Here is a 26,882-nt window from a genome sequence, read left to right on the forward strand (position 1 = left end):
ACCCCATGGGATTTAGAATGTTACCCAATCAGTGTTTTAGGGACTTAATATGCCTATTTGGCAGAAAGGTTATTACATTTATAAATTCGGGGAAATCAGATTCAGCATACTGATATAAATTTGCAGCAGTAAACTTTAGTGTACAAAAAAAAGTCATGTTTTAGAAATCAACCTAATTGGGCTTCCCTGGTGGCACAGTGGTTGAGAGTCCGCCTGCCGATGCAGGGGACACAGGTTCATGTCCCGGTCCGGGAAGATCCCACATGCCGCAGAGCAGCTAGGCCCGTGAGCCATTGCCGCTGAGCCTGCGCGTCTGGAGCCTGTGCTCCACAACGGGAGAGGCCACAACACTGAGAGGCCCGCGTACCGCAAAAAAAAAAAAAATTAACCTAATTGGGGCTTCCCTGGTGGTGTAGTAGATAAGAATCTGCCTGCCAATGCAGGGGACACAGGTTTGATCCCTGGTCAGGGAAGATCCCACATGCCGTGGAGCAACTAAGCCCGTGCACCACAACTACCGAGCCTGTGCTCTAGAGCCCGCGAGCCACAACTACTAAAGCCCATGCGCCTAGAGCCCATGCTCTACAACAAGAGAAGCCACCACGAGAAGCCCGCGCACTGCAACGAAGAGTAGCCTCCACTCTCCGCAACTAGAGAAAGCCCACGCGCAGCGACAAAGACCCAACGCAGCCAAAAATAAATATTTTTTTAAAAAATCAACCTAACTGAATCAGAATCTCTATTTCATAGGACTGGCAGGTAAGATTTCCTATCTTTGGTCCATACTGATGACTAGTGTCAAAGCCCCACAGTCTCCTGAAGTCCAGGGCTCCTCTGCTTCCACGTTGTGTTTTGGGGAAATGAATGTGTAGCCTGGGGACGACACTTTCCTCTGTGCGCAACTCAGCTACCTCCCGGTGATGTCATCTCTCCCTGAGGCAATATTACCGACCAGCAGCAGTTTCCCAGGACTCCTGGGAGCCACCCTGTGCCCGTCCTCAACCATCCTGTCCTCTCCTCACTCTCAGGCAATCTACTCTCCCTTGGGTCCACTGTTACAAATAGGAGGCATACAGTCCAACTTTTTACTTAAGCCATTATTAACAAGGTGATACAGATGTGGTTAAATACTTTGTCTTTTTTAATAGGTTGCATCTGGCACAAGTATTTTAAAAATTTGTTCCTGGGGAAAGAGTCAGATGCTTTTAAAGTCAGACCAAAGTAAATTGATTCTGTAAGTCCACTGATAAGTAGTAAGTCAGTGGAAATTACTTTGTTTCCTCAGCCTCAAAGATGATATTCTGTTATTTGAGAGAAAAAAAATCCCTACTAGAGAAACACATTACTCTTATGCAGCAAGAAAGTAACAACAGAAGGGAAAAGAAGTGAAAAGAGAAGGTTATTAAAAAATCCTCTGGGAATTACTTACAATTATTAGTCAAGCAAAGAGTAAAGGATTATTTATTTATTGAGCACTTACTATGTGTCACACAGCAGACGCTGAGAAAGCATCCTGCTGCCTTTATAAAGTCAATGACACAGACCAATTGCTAAGAGCATGAGCAGCAGGGTTATTAACTCAGAACTAAATGAGCCCGCAAAGACAGGTTATCAAATGGAACGGGAATCTTTCACTTAAGAAGTAATCACTCGAAAGCAATCAGAACTGGGAATGTTCCCCAAAGAGGTTCTAATGCCATTCTGACCCAATCTCCTGTCAGTATCATCTCAAGGAGGTGGGTGGGATTTAAAATTTAGGAAGTCAGTTGGCTGACAAGCTTACATGTGCTTATATTTTCTTAAATTTTGCTTTAGAATTATTTTTATAAATACAATATTCTTAATCATGCTTATATGCTTTAACATTTTTATTTCAATAAGACATAGCAGTAGAAAAGTAAGCTATAATCTTGAGCTCCTATTTACCATGCATATATATATGCCTTGCTTTTTGAACAAGGCCAAATAATCCCTCCACCTATGCAGCTTATCTGAATCATAGTCAACATGATTACATCAAAAACCAATCCTTGGGGCTTCCCTGGTGGCGCAGTGGTTGAGAATCTGCCTGCTAATGCAGGGGACACAGGTTCGAGCCCTGGTCTGGGAAGATCCCACATGCCGCGGAGCAACTAGGCCCGTGAGCCACAACTACTGAGCCTGCGCATCTGGAGCCTGTGTTCCGCAACGAGAGGCCACGATAGTGAGAGGCCCATGCACCGCGATGAAGAGTGGCCCCCGCTTGCCACTAGAGAAAGCCCTCGCACAGAAACGAAGACCCAACGCAGCAAAAATAAATTAATAAACTCCTACCCCAACATCTTCTTTAAAAAAAAAAAAACCAATCCTTTACTTAATATGAAAGTATGTACCTACCCAGTTGTCTTGAAAAGCATAAACCTATAAAATGATGGCAAATTCTGTAAGACATTTAAGCAATTACCTTGGAAATTTAACCAGCATAAACTACTAAACTGGGCATCTCTGAACAAAACTGTGTTTGACATTTTGTCCTCTGCTTTAAAAAGACAAAGAAAACAAAAAGAACACGCAAAAAAGGTAGAATAATGATGTATTCTTTTATGATATTAACAACTGTAATTATAAACTAAAGACTTGTGCAGATGTGGAATTCTATAAAAGGTGTGACAGCACAGGCCTATACCTCCACATTTTCTCCACTGGACAGATGCATGAATGGCTGTAGTAACATCACTGTATTCAACTTTAAAGTATTAGTCCATGTCTGCACTTATTTGTGTGTTCCAAAGTATATCAACTACATAACTTGTTTTCAAAGGTGATGGTTTCTGTCCTAATCAAGTAAAGTTTTTTCTTCAAGTAAATATTTTTTTTCAAGTAAATTTGGTCATAGTATTTAGAAGCCTGAATTTAAAATATGCATGGAGTATTTAGCTAGTCAAATTAATTTTTAAAAATTTTAGTTCTATGAAAGGAAAATATAAGCAAGGACACCAAACTATTTTATTTTATTTATTTATTTTTTGCCGTACGCAGGCCTCTCACTGTTGTGGCCTCTCCCATTGCGGAGCACAGGCTCCCAACACGCAGGATCAGTGGCCATGGCTCACGGGCCCAGTCGCTCCGCGGCATGTGGGATCGTCCCAGACCGGGGCACAAACCCATGTCCCCTGCATCGGCAGGCGGACTTTCAACCACTGTGCCACCAGGGAAGCCCCCACCAAACTATTTTAATTGCCAACATCTAGGGAGATTTCACATGAACATTTCAGACTTACCGTCTTCCCTCTGTGGTGACAATCAGTTGGAGTTGAGTAGTGATGTCCGCCTTACCTAGGGAATGAGGTCTCTCCCCATCTCCCTCTCAGGTCTCCATGGCCCTGAGATCAAGTCAGTGTATGTTTATTAAGGGGCTCTGGGCTGCTCCGCTTTTCTTAGAGAGGAGCTGAGAAAATCCACCAATGTGGGAAAACAGCACAGACAAAAGGGAGAAAGTAAATGAATGTAAGTAAATACTCCCACATTAAGTATGCAAATAAAATGTGTCTAAAAAAGAATTATTCCACTACAAACTCATGGCTTGTTTCACTGATTTATATTACATGCTTAGGTCCTATATGTGTTTTACATCATTGACTTTGATTTCAATTTTTTAGAAGTATTTTTGGAAAAAACCTACCTTATCTGATTTCACTGTTTATTAGCACCTCCAGTTAGAGGCAAGAACTGTAGCACATACTTAAACTGATCATTTTGACATTTTGCCTAACTCTAGAAAAAGGGCTTACTGTAAATGAACATCTAGATTAAATGAGGTAGTATTTTCTCTGTGCACTGTAGCTAGAAATGTTTATATTTGAGTAATTGACTGGGGACCCTGAGAGCAGAAGCAATGTGACTTTTTCAGAAATGGAGTCTTCGATGGGCTCAATTTGCTGGATTAATGTTCTAACATTCTGGTGAGTCCCAAATTTATAGCTTCAAAACTGATGGCAGATACTTGAGACCCAAGTTGGACAATTCAATCCCTATCACTAAACATCAAAGACAGGATAATGCTAAAAGTCCTACATGGACTCCAAGATTCAGGATTGTTCTAAGAAAGGCCTTTCTTATAAGCAAAGTCTTATGTTTTTAATAGCTCACACAAATATGAAACACTTTCAGATCAAGGACTACTATTCAGAATGAATCCCAACTGGGCCATCATTTTGTCAAGTTAATAAAAATTACATTAAATTGGTAAATCTAGAACTATACTTCAAAGACCAAATCTTATGTTCTCAAATTCAGGATGAAAATAGTACGTGTTTTAAAATAAGCTGCTGTAACTAATCAGAACATTGTAATTTATCAATTAAGATGGGTAGGAAGTATTTTAAGAGACATGAAAAAGAATCATTCCTAGTAACAGCCATGACACAAGACTCTCAGCTATCAACAGCACACTCAAACTCACAAGCATCCTACCATTACGACTCCGTCAACTTAAAATGAAACTGTGGCATAATGCTTACTGGGTTTTCAAATAAGAGAGACATGTATTGACAGTTTAAGTTTCTACATTTATGATCTAGGCACTCATAGGTGGCTCTTCTACTTACCAAAGTATCAGCAGTATACTGCTGGTGCAGTACTGATCCACTCCAACTCTGGATATGTGACCTGGCTGCCAAGCCAGACTTGATCCCCTGCTCACCAGCTTGACACCTCTTGCACTGTGCTGTCTCATTCCACACTTTGATTGACATCTCTACAATTCCTTGGTCTAATCTGGTGCAGCAGTATTTGGGTATGATATTCCCCACCACGAACTCTACCCTATCTGACACCATCAACCTGCTCCCCTTTTCTATTCTACACAGTGAGGAAAAGTCAAAAAGTACTTTGGGCCTCCTAATCTCCATCCTCTGAAAGGAGACAGGTAACAGGGAAAACTGTTGCCAAGGAAAATAAACATCAACATTTAGCTTAAGATACCTAGAACTGTAATTATGTATAACACTAGGAATGCTGATCTTAAAATTTTTAAACTAAAAAAGTTTAGGGTTATTACAGAGTTACCGGTTTCAATCCTCCATAAGGAATTAGTAAATAAAGCAACTAAAAATCATTTTTGGTGATCCCTGGATGATTCTGTGACATATAAAAATGATCAATATAAATAGATGACCAAAAGTCAGAAGAGGTCAGAGTAACTGAGTTTTCATTGGAAACCGTTCCTCAATGAATGCAGATCTATTGTAAAACTGATATCCCAACCTTTACTGAAAGTGAAGGGTAGCAAAACTAGTAGGTCAATTCCATCCCATTATAAAAATGATCATTACATTGTCAAAGAGAAATTCTAGGCCTTACTTTTTTTTTCCTGACACCTACTCTTTTCTTATTTACTCTATTCTAAATATGGTGGGCTGTGGCTCCTTTTAACTTTCAATCTACAAAAAAGCCATTCCTAACTCTCTGTAAGATGACATTATGATACAGATCTCACAGATGACTAGAGCAGCTAAGTACCAGAAATGCTGCGTCTCTTGGCTAGGCCCAGGGCATGGACCAGACTACAGTCCTGTTTAAAGAACAGAGTCACTCCCTAGCTGATATTTCTAAGGACCTACACTGAGCAACTGGAGCATCTCTTTTTTTTTTTTTTTTTATACAGCAGGTTCTTATTAGTCATCAGTTTTATACACATCAGTGTATACATGTCAATCCCAATCTCCCAATTTATCACACCACCACCACCACCACCACTCCCGCCTTCTCCCCCTTGGTATCCATACGTTTGTTCTCTACATCTGTCTCTCAATTTCTGTCCTGAAAACCAGTTCATCTGTACCATTTTTCTAGATTCCACATATGTGCGTTAATATATGATACTTGTTTTTCTCTGACTTACTTCACTCCGTATGACAGTCTCTAGATCCATCCACGTCTCAACAAATGACCCAATTTTGTTCCTTTTTAGGACTGAGTAATATTCCATTGCATATATGTACCACATCTTCTTTATCCATTCATCTGTCGGTGGGCATTTAAGTTGCTTCCATGACCTGGCTATTGTAAATAGTGCTGCAATGAACATTGAGGTGCATGTGTTTGAATTGTGGTTTTCTCTGGGTATATGCCCAGTAGTGGGATTGCTGGATTGTATGGAAACTCTATTTTTAGTTTTTTAAGGAACATCCATACTGTTCTCCATAGTGGCTACATCAGTTTACATTCCCACCAACAGTGCCAAGAGGGTTCCCTTTTCTCCACACCCTCTCCAGCATTTGTTGTTTGTAGATTTTCTGATGATGCCCATTCTAACTGGTGTGAGATGATACCTCATTGTAGTTTTTGTTTGCATTTCTCTAGTAATTAGTGATGTTGAGCAGCTTCTCATGTGCTTCTTGGCCATCTGTATGACTTCTTTGGAGAAATGTCTATTTAGGTCTTCTGCCCATTTTTGGTTTGGGTTGTTTGTTTTTGTAATATTGAGCTGCATGAGCTGTTTATATATTTTGGAGATTAATCCTTTGTCCGCTGATTCATTTGCAAATATGTTCTCCCATTCTGAGGGTTGTCTTTTCGTCTTGTTTAGGGTTTCCTTTGCTGTGCAAAAGCTTTTAAGCTTCATTAGGTCCCATTTGTTTACTGTTGTTTCTATTTCCATTTCTCTCAGAGGTGGGTCAAAAAAGATCTTGCTGTGATTTATGTCAGAGTGTTCTTCCTACGTTTTCCTCTAAGGGTTTTATAGTGTCGTCTTACATTTAGGTCTCAAATTCATTTTGAGCTTATTTTTGTGTATGGTGTTAGGGAGTGTTCTAATTTTATTCTTTTACATGTAGCTGTCCAGTTTTCCCAGCACCACGTATTGAAGAGACTGTCTTTTCTCCATTGTAAATCCTTGCCTCCTTTGTCATAGATAAGTTGACCATAGGTGCACGGGTTTACCTCTGGGCTTTCTATCTTGTACCATTGATCTATGATTCTGTTTTTGTGTCAGTACCATATTGTCTTCATTACTGTAGCTTTGCAGTATAGTCTGAAGTAAGGGAGTCTGATTCCTCCAGCTCCATTGTTTGCCCTCAAGACTGCTTTGGCTATTCGGGGTCTTTTGTGTCTCCACACAAATTTTAAGATTTTTTGTTCTAGTTCTGTAAAAAATGACATTGGTAATTTGATACAGATTGCATTGAATCTGTAGATTGCTTTGGGTAGTATAGTCATTTTCACAATATTGATTCTTCCAATCCAAGAACATGGTATATCTCTCCATCTGTTCGTATCAGCTTTAATTTCTTTCATCAGTGTCTTATAGTTTTCTGCATACAGGTTTTTGTCTCCCTAGGTAGGTTTATTCCTAGGTATTTTATTCTTTTTGTTGCAATGGTAAATGGGAGTGTTTCCTTAATTTCACTTTCAGATAATTCATCATTAGTGTATAGGAATGCAAGAGGTTTCTGTGCATTCATTTTGTATCCTGCTACTTTACCAAATTCATTGATTAGCTCTAGTAGTTTTCTGGTGGCATCTTTAGGATTCTCTATGTATAGTATCATGTCATCTGTAAACAGTGAGTTTTACTTCTTCTTTTCCAATTTGTATTCCTTTTATTTCTTTTTCTTCTCTGATTGCCGTGGCTAGGACTTCCAAAACTACGTTGAATAATAGCGGTGAGAGTGGACATCCTTGTCTTGTTCCTGATCTTAGAGGAAATGCTTTCAGTTTTTCACCATTGAGAATGATGTTTGCTGTGCGTTTGTCATATATGGCCTTTATTATGTTGAGGTAGGTCCCCTCTATACCCACTTTCTGGAGAGTTTTTACCATAAATGGGTGTTGAGTTTTGTCAAAAGCTTTTTCTGCATCTATTGAGATGATCATATGGTTTTGATTCTTCAATTTGTTAATACGGCGTATCACATTGATTGATTTGCATATATTGAAGAATCCTTGCATCCCTGGGATAAATCCCACTTGATCATGGTGGATGATCCTTTTAATGTGTTGTTGGATTCTGTTTCCTAGTATTTTGTTGAGGATTTTTGCATCTATATTCATCAGAGATATTGGTCTGTAATTTTCTTTTTGTAGTATCTTTGGTTTTGGTATCAGGATGATGGTGGCCTCATAGAATGAGTTTGGGAGTGTTCCTTCCTCTGGAATTTTTTGGAAGAGTTTGAGAAGGATGGGTGTTAGCTCTTCTCTAAATGTTTGACAGAATTCACCTGTGAAGCCATCTGGTCCTGGACTTTTGTTTGTTGGAAGACTGTTGAGCACAGTTTCAATTTCATTACTTGTGATTGGTCTGTTCATATTTTCTGTTTCTTCCTGGGTCAGTCTTGCAAGGTTATACCTTTCTAAGAATGTGTCCATTTCTTCCAGGTTGTCCGTTTTATTGGCATAGAGTTGCTTGTAGTAGTCTCTTAGGATGCTTTGTATTTCTGTGGTGTCTGTGGTAACTTTTCATTTCTAATTTTATTGATTTGAGTCCTCTCCCTCTTTTTCTTGATGAGTCTGGCTAATGGTTTATCAATTTTGTTTATCTTCTCAAAGAACCAACTTTTAGTTTTATTGATCTTTGCTATTGTTTTCTTTGTTTTTATTTATTTCTGATCTTTGTGATTTCTTCTGATAACTGGATTTTGTTTGTCTTTGTTTCTCTAGTTCCTTTAGGTGTACGGTTAGATTATTTGAGATTTTTCTTGTTTCTTGAGGTAGGCTTGTATAGCTATAAACTTCCCTTAGAACTGCTTTTGCTGCATCCCATAGGTTTTGGATTGTGGTGTTTTCATTGTCATTTGTCTCTAGGTATTTTTTGATTTCCTCTTTGATTTCTTCAGTGATCTCTTGGTTATTTAGTAACGTATTGTTTAGCCTCCATGTGTTTTTTTTAACGTGCTTTCCCCTGTAATTCATTTCTAATCTCATAGCGTTGTGGTCAGAAAAGATGCTTGATATGATTTCAATTTTCTTAAATTTACTGAGGCTTGATTTGTGACCCAAGATGTGATCTATCCTGGAGAATATTCCGTGCGCACTTGAGAAGAAAGTGTAATCTGCTGTTTTTGGATGGAATGTCCTACAAATATCAATTAAATCTATCTGGTCTATTGTGTCATTTAAAGCTTGTGTTTCCTTATTTATTTTCATTTTGGATGATCTGTCCATTGGTGTAAGTGAGGTGTTAAAGTCCCCCACTATTATTGTGTTGCTGTCAATTTCCTCTTTTACAGCTGTTAGCAGTTGCCGTATGTATTGAGGTGATCCTATGTTGGGTGCATATATAATTGTTGTATCTTCTTCTTGGATTGATCCCTTGATCTTTATGTAGTGTCTTTCCTTGTCTCTTGTAACCTTCTTTAAAGTCTATTTTATCTGATATGAGTACTGCTACTCCAGCTTTCTTTTGATTTCCATGGAATATCTTTTTCCATCCCCTCGCTTTCAGTCTGTATGTGTCCCTAGGTCTGAAGTGGGTCTCTTGTAGACAGCAAATATATGGGTCTTGTTTTTGTATCCATTCAGCAAGCCTGTGTCGTTTGGTTGGAGCATTTAATCCATTCACGTTTAAGGTAATTATCAATATGTATGTTCCTATGACCATTTACTTGTTTTGGGTTTTTTCAGGTCCTTTTCTTCTCTTGTGTTTCCCACTTAGAGAAGTTCCTTTAGCATTTGTTGTAGAGCTGGTTTGGTGGTGCTTAATTCTCTTAGCTTTTGCTTGTCTGTAAAGCTTTTGATTTCTCCATCGAATCTGAATGAGATCCTTGCCAGGTAGAGTAATCATGGTTGTAGGTTCTTCTCCTTCATCACTTTTATATCATGCCACTCCCTTCTGGCTTGTAGAGTTTCTGCTGAGAAATCAGCTGTTAACCTTATGGGAGTTCCCTTGTATGTTATTTGTTGTTTTTCCCTTGCTGCTTTCAATAATTTTTCTTTGTCTTTAATTTTTGCCAATTTGATTACTATATGTCTCAGCGTGTTTCTCCTGTATGGGACTTGCTGCACTTCCTGGACTTGGGTGGCTATTTCCTTTCGCATGTTAGGGAAGTTTTCGACTATAGTCTCTTCAAATATTTTCTCGGGTCCTTTCTCTCTCTTCTCCTTCTGGGACGCCATTAATGCAAACATTGTTGCGTTTAATGTTGTCCCAGAGGTCTCTTAGGCTGTCTTCATTTCTTTTCATTCTTTTTTCTTTATTCTGTTCTGCAGCAGTGAATTCCAGCATTCTGTCTTCCAGGTCACTTATCCATTATTTTGCCTCAGTTATTCTGCTATGGTTTCCTTCTGGTGTAGTTTTCATTTCAGTTACTGTATTGTCCATCTGTTTGTTCTTTATTTCTTCTAGGTCTTTGTTAAACAGTTCTTGCATCTTCTCCATCTTTGCCTCCATTGTTTTTCCAAGGTCCTGGATCATCTTCACTGTCATTATTCTGAATTCTTTTTCTGGAAGGTTGCATATCTCTACTTCATTTAGTTATTTTTCTGAGGTTTTATCTTGTTCCTTCATCTGGTACATAGCCCTCTGCCCTTTCACCTTGTCTATCTTTCTGTGAATGTGTTTTTTGTTCCACAGGCTGCAGGACTGCAGTTCTTCTTGCTTCTGCTGTCCTCTGGTGGATGAGGCTATCTAAGAGGCTTGTGCAGGTTTTCTGATGGGAGGGACTGGTGGTGGGTAGAGCTGGGTGTTGCTCTGGTGGGCAGAGCTCAGTAAAACTTTAATCCGCTTGTCTGCTGACAGGTGGGGCTGGGTTCCCTCCCTGTTGGTTGTTTGGCCTGAGGTGACCCAACACTGGATCCTACCCAGCTCTTTGGTGGGGCTAATGGTGGACTCTGGGAGGGCTCACACCAAGGACTACTTCCCAGAACTTCTGCTGCCAGTCCTTGTCCCCATGGTGAAAGAGAGCCACCCCCCACCTCTGCAGGAGACCCTCCAACACTAGCAGGTAGGTCTGGTTCATTCTCCCCTGGGTTCACTGCTCCTTCCCCTGCGTCCCAATGCACACACTACTTTGTGTGTGCCCTCCAAGAGTGAAGTCTGTTTCCCCCAGTCCTGTCGAAGTCCTGCAATCAAATCCCACTAGCCTTCAAAGTCTGATTCTCTAGGAATTCCTCCTCCCATTGCCAGACCCCCAGGTTGGGAAGCCTCACATGGGGCTCAGAACCTTCACTCCAGTGGGTGGACTTCTGTGGTATAACTGTTCTCCAGTCTGTGAGTCACCCACCCAGCAGTTATGGGATTTGATTTTGCTGTGATTGCGCCCCTCCTACCGTCTCACTGTGGCTTCTCCTTTGTCTTTGGATGTGGGATATCTTTTTTGGTGAGTTCCAGTGTCTTCCTGTCGATGACTATCCAGCAGCTAGTTGTGATTCTGGTGTTCTCACAAGAGGGAGTGAAAGCACATCCTTCTTCTCTGCCATCTTGGTTCAGTCTCAAGACCAGCATCTCTGTCTTCTTCATTCCCAGGTCAACTGTGAGAAATACAGTTCTATCTCTAGGTAAGTTTTAATCACTGAAGTTGAAAATATAGCATCATTTCAGTAAAAATTCTAACCAACAGTTCCACATCATATCTACATCAAGAAAAGCGTTAGTCAAATGCTATCTGTACTAGAAAGCACTAACATGCTGAACAAGTTAAATTCATCAGGCTTTTAAGGATCTCAAACCTATTTCTGTAATTCAGTCCCTATCTTCAAACTGAGTCTTTAGTGGATATAAGAAAACCTCGTTTTATGAGCCAATGAAAAGCACAGAACAGCTACTCACAGACCAAGAGAATAGTCTCATCTTAGGTCAGTCCTTTTTCATTTGGTAACAATGACAATTCCACTCACAGAAAAGAGACTCCCAAATTTCAAAGGTTTAAAGTTTCATTAGAAAAATCATACACAAAATAAAAAATAGATTTATCAAGAACAATAATGGCATTATTTCATTCAGCAAATTCATTTAAAACATGGGTTACAGTACAGAAAGAGAAATGACAACATAAAGTCTCATATAACTAACTGATCTGGGAAACCAGTCCCTTAAAAGGCAACTGCAGTTCCATTTTCCAAGCTCTCTTCTTAAGTCGAGGGTCTTCTGTAATTGGGTTTTACATTAAGTTTTCTCCATAACAAGTTTAAAGATGCATGTCATTTCCTCATCACCACGTACTTTATTCCCCAAAATGTTTAAACCAAGTACCTGATAAACAGGCGTCTCTGTTGCATCCAATTCTTTTATTTTGTTAAGGAATATGAAACTGCTTTGAAAGTCAATCCAAGATCAAGTCCATACCAAAGTTCTAGCACTTGGATATTTGTCCTTGTTTTTTTGGAAGTATTATTAACAGTCATCAATAGCTGCACAACTGAGATTATAATGAGTTTTTTTTTTCTCTTTGTAAAGTCTGCCTACTAGGTTCTACCTCTTCCCTTCCGACCCCTGGGAGCTCCACCTCCCCAATCAGATTTAGATTTGGGAGGACGTGATTTTGTTCTAAGTCTCTCAATTTCTTCTATGGTCAAATTATATGAGTTTAAAATTTTTCATAAAGAAAAAAAAAAAGAAGTCTCTTTTTATTGTTTCAACAAGAAAATATTAAAAGCCTAAGAGAAGTTTACCATCTGTCCCAACTCCATTCCATCAAGGCTGTCAAACAGTTTCCCTTTTGCTGTGACAGCAGTGGCAGGATGCCCATTATCAACTACCGTCAGCACTAGTATGATACTCCAGATTGGGTCTTCTTCACTGCTCACTTTATTTCTAAAAAGCAAAAGCCTTTGTAATTAGTTGAAATCTATCAGAATAAATTCTGTCTCTGAAAGTGAAAGTATTTGTGTTGTTCCATTCTGTTCGGTTACATGCACATGACAAAAGACAGGATGACTTCATTTATTCTGGACAAAACCAGACAGTGACAACTGCAAGGGAGTTTGCCTAAAATATTCCTGCAGCTTGGAGAAACTAAAGCAAAATGCAAGTTGGAACAGAGTTCTAAACAACATCTCCCAGTTGAAATTCATACTATCAGAAAGAAGGTGAAGGGGCATTAATAGGATCACTGTCCTAAAAACTATCGAGGTGGAAAGCCACCTCTGTGTGCTCCTCCACGGCCTCCCCTGAAACCACCTCTTTCTCCTCGGAAGTTAGATCGATTTCTTTCTCGCCCGCGGCCAGCAGAAGTCCCACCTCTTCCTCCTCCTCTGGGAGCTCCACCTCCCCGATCAGATTTAGATTTGGGAGGAGGTGATTTTGGTCGAAGTCTCTCAATTTCTTCTGTACATCCAGTCAAGTAGGAATTTGGGGTACTGAAGTAGGATGCATACGTTTCTGCATTGTAGTTGCTATTTGTAAGAGTTGGTCCAACTGTAAGCCAGCCTGAAATGGAGGGAAAAGTGATTATCCTTTCTTTTTCTTTTTTCCAATTCTCTCTTATTGATCCTCTAGGAGCTATTTCAAATCTCCAATGCATTCTTTTTCTCACTGTTGTGGCCTCACCCATTGCAGAGCACAGGCTCCGGACACGCAGGCTCAGCGGCCATGGCTCACGGGCCCAGCCGCTCTGCAGCATGTGGGATCTTCCCGGACCGGGGCACAAACCCATGTCCCCTGCATCGGCAGGCGGACTCTCAACCACTGCGCCACCAGGGAAGCCCCTCCAATGCATTCTTAAAGGTGTCCCAATCACTCACCCAATATTGATATTTTTTACAGAACACATGGCATTTAATCATGGTTATAAAGATTTCATATGTATATATCCTGTTTTTCCTCTTAGACTGTAACTTTTATAATATAACTTCTTCATTGTCTCCATCCACATTTCACATTCTGTGAGAACAGCACTTAGAAAAAAATATTACACACTATACTGAGTTTGGGCTTAGTGAAAATTTAATAAATTTTATATCACCTTCCTACTTGTAGAAATTATGCAACAGTTTTCTGATTAACATCCTGAAACTAACTTTTGCCTCTACTCTTCCCAACCACAACAAGAAGCCCATGCACCACAACTAGACAAAGCCCACATGCAGCAATGAAGACCCAACACAGCCAAAAATAAATTAATTAATTAAATTAAAAAGAATCAGGTTCTTCATAGGTTCACACTATTTCTGCCCTATCATTGTGAAGATTATTTCTTAGAATATTAGGTCCATTATAAAATGCTATAAAATGAAAATATTTTACTAGGATCATATTCTAAAATATAGCAGCCATTTTTTACAAAATTTTGTTCAGCATTTAAAAAAATCGTCAGTATCTAACAGTACATAGATAACTAAGATCTGTAATATATGAAGAAAAAATGACAGATAAATCAGATTGTGCCTTTTATGTCTCATCTAGTAGATACCACCCTGATAAGTAGAGAAGTACCTAATCAGATGAAAGAGTACACTGCACACGTATGTGGTCTCACTGACAACTGAATTTATGAGACTTTTACTTGCTCCCTTCTGGTTCGTTTTTTGGCATGTATGTTGTGTTGTGGAACACAACACACAAGCAAGAGGAAAGAAAGGAGAAAATTTAAAGATTTAATAAAAATAGTTCATATTGCCTCTTTCATGCTATACTGCCCCTTACATAAATAAGACATGTAAATCTTTACAGAGTAAACTGCAAGGGACTCCGCCTCCCACCCATAAATTCTTCATTGCAATAGCATTTTATTACAACTTCTAAAGGAATTACTAAGACCCAAGTTAGTTTAAATTAGCCTGGCTTCAGCATATACGACACATATAGCAACTTTTAAACCTTTTAAAGCAATAGTAAAGAGTACTCCTATGGTATATGTGATATATACCTTTGACTACCTCCTTGAGGAAGAAGTGCATTTGAGGATTCAACCCAAATAAATTAAGGCCCCTTGAACAGACTTCCCTCAATTGCTCCTACTATTATTTACATGGTTAACCTCCAACTACCTACAATTTCCCCAAGCAGATATTCCTTCTTAATTTTGTTTTACTAAAGCTAATACTAAAATAATTTTTGCGGCACTTCCCTGGTGGCGCAGTGGTTAAGATTCCGCATTCCCAATGCAGGGGGCCTGGGTTTGATCCCTAGTCAGGGAACTAGATCCCACATGCACGCCACAACTAAGAGTTCACATGCCACAACTAAGGAGCCCACAAGCCACAACTAAGGAGCCCACCTGCCACAACTAAAGAGCTGGCGAGCCACAACAAAGGAACCCACCTGCCACAACTAAGACCCAATGCAACCAAATAAAGAAACAAATAGAATAGAGTAAAATAATTTTTGCATGGGCAAAGAATGGGCAAAGATAAAGAATCGGATAGTATTTCAAAGCAAAAAATAAAATTTGTACCTCTAAGACTTTGTTCAACTGGTAGAGATACAGATAGAAGTATATCGTATATGAAAGATATAATGTATAATCTAAAGTGGATAAAGTGGCCACAGCTAAATGGATGGAGGAAAACCCCCATTATATTATAGTTTTGGAATATTATAGTTATAAATAAAAATTGGCATCAAGCAAAATTTCTATTTTAGTTGCTGTTTATGCTTATACCTATAATATACGTAACAATTATTCTCTCTACTCCTTAAGTTCTTCTACTCATGTTTAAAAAAACCCACTAATTAAAATAATGCTATACGGCCATTAAAAGCATTGTAACTAATTATTTAAAATGTAGAAATATATTTGACATAATATTGAGAAAAATACAAAATGATGACTACAGTTATATAAAAATTTGTATGCACAAGAGGAGTGGAAAATATTATGTGAAAAAAAATGAAAATAATTCTTGGAAGTAGTGAGGTTGAATCTCTTTCCCTCTTCAAAATTTTCTTTAATGTTGTTACACTGATTTTCAATTATTAAAAGATATCCATCTGTTTGATGTTGCTATTACTCTTCAAATAGTTTTGCTTTTTCTTTAAAGTTTTCTACTTCCTTTAAACAGCAGTTGCCACTGGAGATTGTTCCCAGATTCAGGAGCTGTTTTTGGGTAGAACAGGTCAATGATGGAAGAGAAAAATCTGTTCCTTATTTCCTCAAACACTAGAGCCATAATCTTGATATTCAATATATATGGACATCTACACTTTCTGAAAAACACACCACCCCAGTTGAGTATCTAGTGATGTTACTTTCTTTTAAGCCAGTGAAGAGGAAACATTTGCTTGCCACAAGCTCTGCTGCCAAAATATTTTACTTTGATAAGAGAGTAAAATCATCCACAAAATTTCCAAACAAGATTTCATGTATATGTTCAATGGAAGCCTAAACAACTCAAAGTTCATTCTATAGCTGTATATATACTATGTATGTAGTGACTTATGCATGAACTGTATGTGTATTGTGAAAAACTGGTTTAAAAAGATTAAATTTAAACCACAGCATTCCCACCCTTTAAAAATCAATATAACATTTTAATTTAGAATAATTCAAGGATGCATGCTGCAATTTCCGAGATAAACACTGAAGGAACAATAAAAGAATATCTAAACAAGCTAATTAAAAAAAGAAAAACTGAATAATACACGAATACTTAATCCAAAAGAAACGAGAGAAAAGGGAACACGAACAGGTGGTACCAATGTAAAGCAAACAGTTAGATGGTAATTTATGCCCCAATATATCAGGAATTACATTAAATATAAACTGACTAAACAATTCAATTAAAAGATAAAGATAAAATGGATGAAAACTATGTGTTTGCTCACAAGAGATACACCTTAAATGTAAGGATATGGAAGATCGAAAGTAGAAGGCTGGAAATAATATGCCAAGCAAACACAAACCAAAAGGAAGCTGAAATAGCTATAATAATGTCAGATGAAGTAGAATTTAAAGTTGAGAAACACTGGATAAAGAAGGACATTTCATAATACTAAGAGGGTCAATCTACTAGGAAGGCATAAAAATTTTTACCTTTTAGATACACCTAATAACAGAATCTCAGATATAAACTAACAACTAAACAAAACCACAAACCCATAATCCTAATAGATTTTAACATACCTTTCTCATAGAATAAGCAGTTTTAAAAAAAATCAGTAAAGACATGGCTGATATAAACAGCAACAACAAATACTACAACCAATCAAAAAAAAACATATTGTTACATTCTTTTCAATCAGACTTAGAATATTTATCTAAATTGGGTCAAAAGCAAATCATAACAAATTACAAACAAGTGAAATCTTATGGTATATGTTATTTGACAATATTAATCCAAAAAGCAATGACAAAATGATAACTTAAGCAACACAATACTGAATAACCTGCCAGGAGCAAAAATTTACTTTTAAATATAGGAAACATTTTCTCTAAAGCCAAGCCCCAGAGTAAACATTTCACATGCAAAATATTTCTTTGTAAAGAGAATGTAGCTTTTTACTTTCCTCTTTATCATTTTGCACAATTTTATGAAACTTAAGGCCATCAGTTTCTACAACTGAAATAGTTTTAAGATACTGTGTTCGCCAACGCACACTCACAAAGAAATAGCTGACAGGGCTGAGGAGGGGGTAGAGGAGTGATGGATTACGTCATACATACATAAGGCAACTTTAAGGATTACTTTTTTTTTAGAATGAACATCAGAGTTTCTTCTAAATTCTTAGGTACTTTTAAGGCCAATTATTCCACTGTAACTTCTTCAATTTTTACTTTTTATAAAATGTAGACTGTTTAAGACAAATAAGATCCTGGCTCATTTCAGCTTTTTTTTTTTTTTTTCCTTTCAGCTTTAAACAGCATTTCTAGCATGGCAAGGCCAAACAGGTTGATTTTATATATTGTGACTGAAGCGATGCAATGTTCTTAAAAGCTACTTCTATATTTTCCGAGAAGAAACAGATGCACTATTATTTCAACAATACTTTGTAAACAAAAGCTGTGCCCTCTATAAAAGAAAATCCTAGTCCATAAGATTATTATTTTCTACTCATTTTTTTTTCAAAATAGTAAATTCACATTATACCGATTTAGTAAAGTGTTAAAATTTTGATGAAACAACATCATGATACATTTAAGGAAAGAAGCCAGGTACTTTAGTTTCTAATAAAGCCAAGATCTGTATTTCACAAAGGTATGGTTATTTTCTGCAGGATCATTTTATTAGCAGACATTTAGTCCTGTCCAAAAAGTCAGTAAGACATTTGGTTCATGCCAAAAGATACTTGAAATTTAGTCCTATCCAAAACATCCATGAGCAAATTTGGTCCATGCCAAATGGTTTTGGACAGGGCCATATATCAAGGACATTTTGGTGTGGACCAAATATCTTACAGACGTTTTGGACAGGACCAAATGTCCTTTATGCATTTCTTCACTCAACACAATATTTACTCAATAACCTGAATGTTGGGTAGAGAGAATAAGACAATCTCCGATTTCTATGAGACTGCATACTAAAGAGACTGACTATAAACATATGCCCAAATGAATCTATAATTCAGATAACGATAAGTGCTATGAAGAAAAAGAAAATAGATTAAAGGGAAAGACAGCGGTGGGAGGAAGGGAGTGGAGTGGCAAGTTGGCTAATTTAGACAGGGTTGTGAGAAAAGATCCATCAGGTATTTGAATGATAGGAGAAAAGTCCATGGAAGAGTACTGAGACAAGACTGAGCTTAGCATATTTGAAGTATAGCAAGAAGAAGAATCAAATATATAAGAATTTTATTTTACATAACACTGTGTGTTCTTTCTTAACATCTATATCCCAAGGAACTATCAAAGTTTTTTTTTCCTCCTGAGGTCTTACCTGGTCGAATTGTACTATCTCTTCCAAATAAATGAAGGCGTCTTCTACCAAGACAAAAATGTTCAATTATATGAAAAATTTCTACAGGCTTTTCTATATTGCCAATTTCAGGTTCTTCTGTGATAATCAAGTCAATGTCAACATTAGCATGAATGAAGTCCCCGTCTGTGCTACGCTTAACAGTTCCTTTGATCCCCATAAGGCAGTGTTCCTAAATAATAATAAGAGCAGAACAATTAATCTCTTTTCATCAACAGTCGTATTTCACAACATTTTACATTTCTGACGTTCCTCAATTCCAAAACAATCCTCATTTCTCTGAATCTTTGGGATATAGGTCTCTGGGCAAAAAACACAAAAGGAAAAACCTGGATCTCTGGATCTGAGAAGACTGCCAGGGAAGCTAGACATTAGAGTATTAAACTTGGGACCATGACATTTTAGAATTGAGTCAACAACCATAGAATCTTTTCCTCTGCAACCCTTGATAATAACTTCTCTTCAGCAGTTATGGGCATGGCACTTGACCTTGGAATCTTAAAATGATGTTATACTGGGCTTCACATGATCCAAGATCAAAACTATATATAAGGTATAAGCCTTTTCATATGGAGAGGACTTCAAGCATGGATACAGACTTATAAATACTCAACATAAGTAAATGTGAAAATCAAATGATTTCCTTTTTTGTTGTTTTTTGACCTCTATTTAATCTGGATGACAGAGTATAGTTTAAATAAATTTAATCTCACTTGACTCCATGAACCAATAATAGCAAGGATGGCTTAGATTCCCTTCAAACAGAATTTCTAGTCCAAGAAAGACTTTAAAAAGACCCTCCACCAGAGTCTCCCTGAAGAGTGAAAGACTGGAGGACAAATTGTTAAACCCTGATAACTAGCTGGGCAGTCCTCTGAAGCAGAGGTTCTCAGTGGTTCTTGTTCAGGTTCTTACGTAGAAAAAAAAAAGGAAGGGGAAAGAAATATTCATCTAAGCTGGCCAGCTATGAGTCTTGCTGCCATTTCTTTTTTCTCAGCATAGAGAAAGGAAAAAAAGCTCGGGGTCAGAAGTACTAAAAGCCCATATCTGACTTAGAATTACAGCAGTTTAGGATATACAGGAATACCTTCTTCAGCTTAGTATAGGTTGATCTGAGTGAATAAAGTATTTTTAAATTAACTTGGACGTATTACTTTAATGCTCAATACCACTTGTACAAGTCAAAGAGAAGGAGCTTTCCACCAAAATTAATTAAACAGTATACAGTCATTTGGAAAAGCTTGAGAGAAAATAATGAAAATAAAGAAAACAAAACAGTAAAGGCAATACCTTTGTTCTCTGGAAGACAGCCTTTGGATCTAAAGTCTTAGTCTTCCCAGGATTGTTTTTATTGGTTTTAATCCAACAAATGTCTTCACATCTTCTGTAACCCCACTTGCGTAAACACTAGAAATGAAAGAATTTTTAAAAAAATCCTTAGCTAAAAGAAATAAACAATACTTAAAATAACCAACCAGCATTAAAAACTTCCTAGAGGTTTGAGACATTAAATTCCAAGGTGTCACAGTAATTTTGTCTTTGTGCAGAAATAGAAAAAAAGAAATACTAGTCTTTAAATATACAGCCATTATACAGAATACATATACCTTCTGAATATTAATATACAGTTGATATCAAAACATAGAAAGGATTACATAATACTCTGATTCTTTAATACTACCTTCTACTGTCATCAATAGAAAGTTTTAAATCATAAGAAAATTCAGTCCCTCTTTAATCAGAAAATAATTCAAAAGATAATTTTGAATAAATGGGCCACACTCTTCAAAATGTTAAGGTCATGAAAGATAAGAAAAACTAAGAAAGTCTTCCAGATAAAAGAAGATTGAAGAGACATGAAAACTGATGACACTAAGTGATCCTAAGACCAGAAAAAAATTATTTATACTGTATAGATGTTATAAGTGGGACAACTGCAAAAACTGTCTTATTGAGAATAGTATCAAAACAGTGTTAATTTTATGATGCTAATAATTGTACTATTATTATATAAGAAAATGACCTTATCTTTCAGAAATACAACTGAAGCACTTAGGGGGAAAGGGACATTATGTCTAGAATTTACTCTGAAATGGGGGAGGGAAAAATGGAAAGAATGAAAAAGAGTAAAAGAGAGAGTGAGGGGGAGAGGAGAATAAAAAAGTAAATGTGAACATTTGAGTTTCTGGGTGAATGGTAAATGCGGATTGTTGCATAATTTTTAGAACTTTTCTGTAAGACTGAAGTTATTTTGAAATAAAATGTCTTAAAATCAGAAGAAAAAAAAAAAAAGAAAATTTTGTTCCTTCCACCTCAACTTTCCTATCCTCTGACAAAGCTAAAAACTGCTGAAAATGTTCTAACTGATAACTTCTTTCCAAATGAGAGTCTTATGTTATTTTTATGATTTAATACTAAACCTCAAAAATTCAAAGACTTAAAATTGTTATTATATTTCTTTACTGAGTAAACCTTTACTTTCATCTTTATGTAATCTAGACAATAGAGAGATTTGAACCTTAGTGTCCTAGACTATGTTATATATGAACATATAACAAATACTAGCTAAGTGAGTACTCAGAGTGGCATTTTGAGGCCCACAATATGTAGGTGTTGGCTAGCTGCTGGGAAAAAAAACATGAATAAGATATAGTCCTTACCCCTAGTTGATTAAGAGCAAAGTAGGGGGAAATAAGTAAATTGTGCAGTACAATATTGTTGGTACTATGATCAAGTACAAATAGAGATGTAGTGGAACACAAAATATACACACTTTTCAGGAATGCTCTTATTGTATAAACTGAGATACACCACAAAATGAAACTTAGATTTTTAATTTAAAATCTCAAAAATCAAGATCAGTACCTGTTCCTGTTGCCAAGTATTTGTTTCGCACTGCATTAAATATCACAAGGGCCTAAATCCAACATTTCCTAATGAACTTAGCACAACTCATGAGTATTTATCATGCTGAATTATTTTTGTAATCATTTGGAGCCAAAAGGTGCTTTCACCAATATGATAAATTGCTGCGTAAACAAATAAGATAAAACCTCCTAATCAATTTCAACCTAATTTGGGGGGTGGGAGAAAAGTCCAAAGCCAGACATTAGAGCTAAAAAAGGTAAATACCAATATACCTATAAAAACATACAGTATGTCTCTATTTTCTTAGATTTTTTATAGCATCTTAGGGAGGTGCCAGCAATAAAATAGATACCCTATATACAGTTACAGTCTTACCATGGATTTAATAAATGACAGAAGCAATGATGTTATCCAACAGTCTCAAACTTGCTATTTATACAAAGAATACACAAGCAATTGCAGAATTTCAGGATTTGAGAACCAATTCATCTCAATATAATCCTACTTAAATTCTTCATCTGTCAAATGGACACCTCCTAAAATTACCAGGATTTAAATGAGATCATAGGCAGTAGATCAAGTAATATTTCCTAAAAATGGAAAGTATTATCCAATAACAAGTGAGGTAACTGAAACACACAGAGTAAATATCTCTTTACCCAAAGTTTCACTGTTGGACATCAGAATTGAGACCAGAACTAGCCACAATGCTTCCATCATAAAAAAGCTTTATTATTTTGTTTCCATTTAGAAATCCAAAATACTCCAATCAAAAAACCAAAAAAAGTTCTGAAAAACAATAAATATAAGGTACTTAAATTGAGATGTTATAACTTCTTTCTCACTCTCATGAATTTATTCAAACTATGTGCTCCAGATGCTGTGTTATTTTTCCAATTTGATTTGCCTTTCATTTGGAATTCAGGAGTTAATGCTAGCCAGAAGAATACTTTTTAGCTACTAATAATGAACAGTAAATGACACTAAGCAGCTTGCTTTTGAGCTGCAATTCAGTTTCAAATCTCTGAACTGTTCTCTTCCTGCAGTTGTAATAAATCATATTTTGATTTATTCACCCCTAATGCTAGTTAACTAAGGGATACTGCCTTTTGTACATTCTTTTTTAAACATTTTTTTCTTCTGAATATTTTAATACTGTTCAAGAAACAAAGGAGAAAATAACATTAATCTTCAAACCTTTTATGCAACATACTGTGTTATTTTTTTCTTACAAATTTAAAAAACCACTTAAAAAAACACCATCTTACCACTCTTCCAAGGTCCAATCCCTCCCCAGAACCACACCAGAGAAAAATAAATGATCGAGGTGCTGCAATCTCATCAATTTCTAACTTCATGATCTGTAAGAAACCAAACCAATATTGCATAGGAGCATTGTTTCCCATTCATCCTAAATCCAGAAGAACAACCATTGAGATTTATCAGGACTTACAGTAAATGTGTTCTTTAAATGTACTAATTTTCATTAGGAAATACAATGGAAAATAAATTTTATTCTTAAAACTTGTTCTTCTGGTTTTTTATTCCCTATTAAGACAACACAGATGCACACATGCACATACATACACTTGATTTTCTATGGAAAGAGTTTACAGGAAACCATATTTATAGAATTACAGAATTTTATAAGTTATGGCTTGAGAGCAACCTGTTACCATTTACAGAAAAACTGAAAAGGGATTAAATTATGCCAAAGATAGGGGCAAAATTAAAACATAACCACAAATGTTTGGGGGAGGACTTGGTTTCCAGTTCTAAATAAAATAAATCAATATACACATTTCAGTATAATGACTAAGTCTGAAATGTCACAAACAATAGACTATAATTGTTTGCTTTGTATTTGTTAAGTGTGTCAATTTTAAAAAAAGTTCTGCAATAATTAAATCTCTAAATTGGGAAAATACCATATACTTGTATAAATGACCATAAAAGCAACCATTTTACATGGTATTCCTTTTCTTTTAGCTTCCTGTCACAGTTAAGAAGTTCCAGAGACAACGGTTCAAGCAAATATTTATTAGTTTCACGTATTAAGAAAACCTTAACTTCTACCTGAGTGGATCATAACCACATCATCTATAATTTATCTAGGTAAAAATACATTATTTGACAGTGATAATGGAAAAAAAATTACAATAGGCATAAACCTATTCAGTTTTATACTTCCAACTTTAAGTCTTGATATATCTCATCTAATATTCTCATAGGAATATGAATTAAAATAAATATGTAATACGCACACACACATAATATTCCTACAAACGTCTATACATGGTATGGCTAAAGATAAGTGATGGCACACATCAGTGAAGAACATTAAGCAAATTACTCTCTTGACATTACAATTATAAATGCTAAATGTTGGTATTTTAAGAAAGTGCTTATATTCTTTTTGTTTTTGTTTTTTGTTTTTGCGGTACGCGGGCCTCTCACTGTTGTGGCCTCTCCCGTTGCGGAGCACAGGCTCCAGACATGCAGGCTCAGCGGCCATGGCTCACGGGCTCAGCCGCTCCACGGCATGTGGGATCTTACCAGACCGTGGCACAAACCCATGTCCCCTGCATCGGCAAGCGGACTCTCAACCACTGTGCCACCAGGGAAGCCTGAAAATGCTTATATTCTTAAACAAAACACACTGGCCTCTACTGACTCTCTAATGTGAAAAAGAATACCTGTGAAACCCGAATGCTTTTCTTATTTATACTTTATTTATATTAGCTACTGGCTCTTTCTTTAAGGTATTATCACATAAACGTTAAGAGCTTAGGGCTCTGGGGCCAGACAAAACTTTTCAATATACATATAAAATGGAATTCCTTTATTTCAAAAACTCTGTTAGTTTATCATATATAATTGAAGCTCCTGTACCTTCACTGACCAAACCTTAGAGATTCGCTAGAGAAAATAAAGTTCAACCTAACCAGTAATCATAGACATAATAAAATTAATTTTTCAATTTTCTTTTGACTAAATTGACCAAGACTGTTTTACATTATTAATCAATTTTGATGAGGATATGGTGAAATAGATATTTCTTCAACACTACTAGAAGGAATGTAAATTTGTGCAACCTATCTGGAGAAATTCTCAGCAATATCAAGAGCATTACATCTTTAACCTTAAGTTTTGGGGATACTATATACTGTATACTTTTCTGTTTCAACAATAAACACAGATTACACTTATCAGAGGAGAGGAAAAACTTTTGTAAAGTAAAATAAAATAAAAATAAAATAAATAAAATTGCCAGAGGTACTGAAGCTGAAAGGGAAAGCTTCAAGGAAGAAAAACTGAAGTTATTACATCTTGAAAAATAAGTATTAACAATAGTTAATAATTATTAACTCGGAAGATGTGCAAGGACTCAAAGCAGTTCTCTATGAAACACCAGTCTAGAATTTCAGTCCTTTCCCTTCCCTACCTCTCTTCTGTGTTCAGTGCTCCTGATCACACTTTCCTCCTCGAAATTCCCTATTCCCTTGGTTTCCGTGACATTCATACTCTCTTGGTTCACCTCATTTATCTTTCACCCATTCTTTTCACATCTCTTTTATAATGTGCCTCTTAAATGTAAGTTTCCTGAGGATTTACAGTAAATCCACACTGTATCTTAATTGAGACCCTATCTCAAGACAAATTCATTTATTCTCATAGGTTTAATGTGTTAACCCTTTAAAATCTGTATTTTGAGATGATCATATCTGTCTTTTAAGTTTCATAATCTTATTACAACCTCTACTTGAATGTCTCACATACACCTCTAAATCAACACATTCAGTATAATCTAATCACTCTAATCCTGCTACTTTTTTTTTTTTTCCTGCTACTATTCTTAAATTGACTCTCTCAGCTGGTGATCTCAACCGATTTATCCCAAGATTCAAACTCCTGAGTCATCCTTTACTCTTCCCCTCTTCCCAATCACTAGATCTCGCCAGAAGTATCTACAAAACATTACTGAATTTATCACCTCCTTTCTATTCTTATTAACATCACCCTAAATCAGGGCCCCTTCTTCTCCTAACTAGACTACTGCAACAGTGTTCTATCTGCTCTCCCCTCTCCAGACTTCATTTTCTCTAGTCTATCCTCTATACACTAATCTGACCATTTTACTAAACTGGTTAAAGCCCTTCAAAGACTCCTTAATGCCTTTAGGCATTAAGCTAAGCTTCTAAGAAGACAAGTCCAAGCTTCTAAGAAGACAGCATCTCAAGACAGTCCCAATCTGTGTTCCAACATCAACCTACATACAGACCTCCCTCACCCGTCTCTTTGCCTCCATCCCTTCTGCTCTTGCTGTTCCTTCTGCTTGGAATCCCTAATCTACCCTTTTCTTCAGCTGGCCAATTCCAGCTAATCTATCCATACATACTGTTCATGTGTCATCTCCTCTTTGTTTATGTCCCCCAGCTTCCTCAGCTTGGTCAGTTTTTCTCAGATCACCTTATGCAGTCCTCTGTTATTGAACTAACAATATGATAATGCAATTATCTGTTTAGGTCATTGTTTATTTTATCCCATTAAACTGTGTGCCCCTTAAGGCCAAATACTAAGTCTTATGCATCTTTCAATCTCCAGTACCTAGTTGCCTAGTACAAAGTGGTGCTGAATAAATATTTGTTATTTTTGTTATTGATCAGTAGAAACAGGTTACTTTATGTAACTAACTGAAGCTATCAGCTTGTTCAATTTTATTCAGGAAAATATAACATCACAATTATATAATACTGAATTATATCACAATTATACAATACGTATGTCCCTTAAATCTATTATACTGTAAGTTCTTTAAAGAGTAGAAATTATGTTCATATGTGTGTGTGTGTGTGTGTATACACGTATACTCTGATGTTTACTAAAACTAACCAAATATGGAATGTTATCAACCAATCTGTTTTTAGACTTATTTCTAGCTATACATTCAAGGACTCTAAGACTGGAATTTTGAGTCTTCCACAGACGATTTACTCACTACCTGCTCAACTTCTGCCTCAAAAAGACAAATCAGGGCTTCCCTGGTGGCGCAGTGGTTGAGAGTCCGCCTGCCGATGCAGGGGACACGGGTTCGTGCCCCAGTCTGGAAAGATCCCACATGCCGTGGAGCGGCTGGGCCCATGAGCCATGGCCGCTGAGCCTGCGCGTCTGGAGCCTGTGCTCCGCAATGGGAGAGGCCACAACAGTGAGAGGCCCGCGTACCAAAAAAAAAAAAAAAAAAAAAGACA

General features: G+C 36.8%; 1 protein-coding gene across 2 annotated transcripts in view; it reads right to left on the minus strand.

Annotated features, from left to right (window-relative positions):
• METTL14 (methyltransferase 14, N6-adenosine-methyltransferase non-catalytic subunit) overlaps nt 1–26,882 on the minus strand; it is a 57,150-nt gene that overhangs the window by 13,671 nt on the left and 16,597 nt on the right. For both annotated transcript variants that reach the window (XM_030863973.2, XM_060298996.1), the window contains exons 8-12: nt 22,902–22,994; nt 20,056–20,172; nt 18,727–18,937; nt 11,245–13,342; nt 3,261–3,427 (exon numbers count right to left, since the gene is read on the minus strand). In XM_030863973.2, the coding sequence (XP_030719833.1) occupies nt 13,038–13,342; nt 18,727–18,937; nt 20,056–20,172; nt 22,902–22,994 (726 nt within the window). In that variant the 3' untranslated portion in view covers nt 3,261–3,427; nt 11,245–13,037. The remainder of the gene's footprint in view (nt 1–3,260; nt 3,428–11,244; nt 13,343–18,726; nt 18,938–20,055; nt 20,173–22,901; nt 22,995–26,882) is intronic.

This window comes from Globicephala melas, chromosome 5 (assembly GCF_963455315.2).
Source record: "Globicephala melas chromosome 5, mGloMel1.2, whole genome shotgun sequence".
Taxonomy (NCBI): Eukaryota; Metazoa; Chordata; class Mammalia; order Artiodactyla; family Delphinidae; genus Globicephala; species Globicephala melas.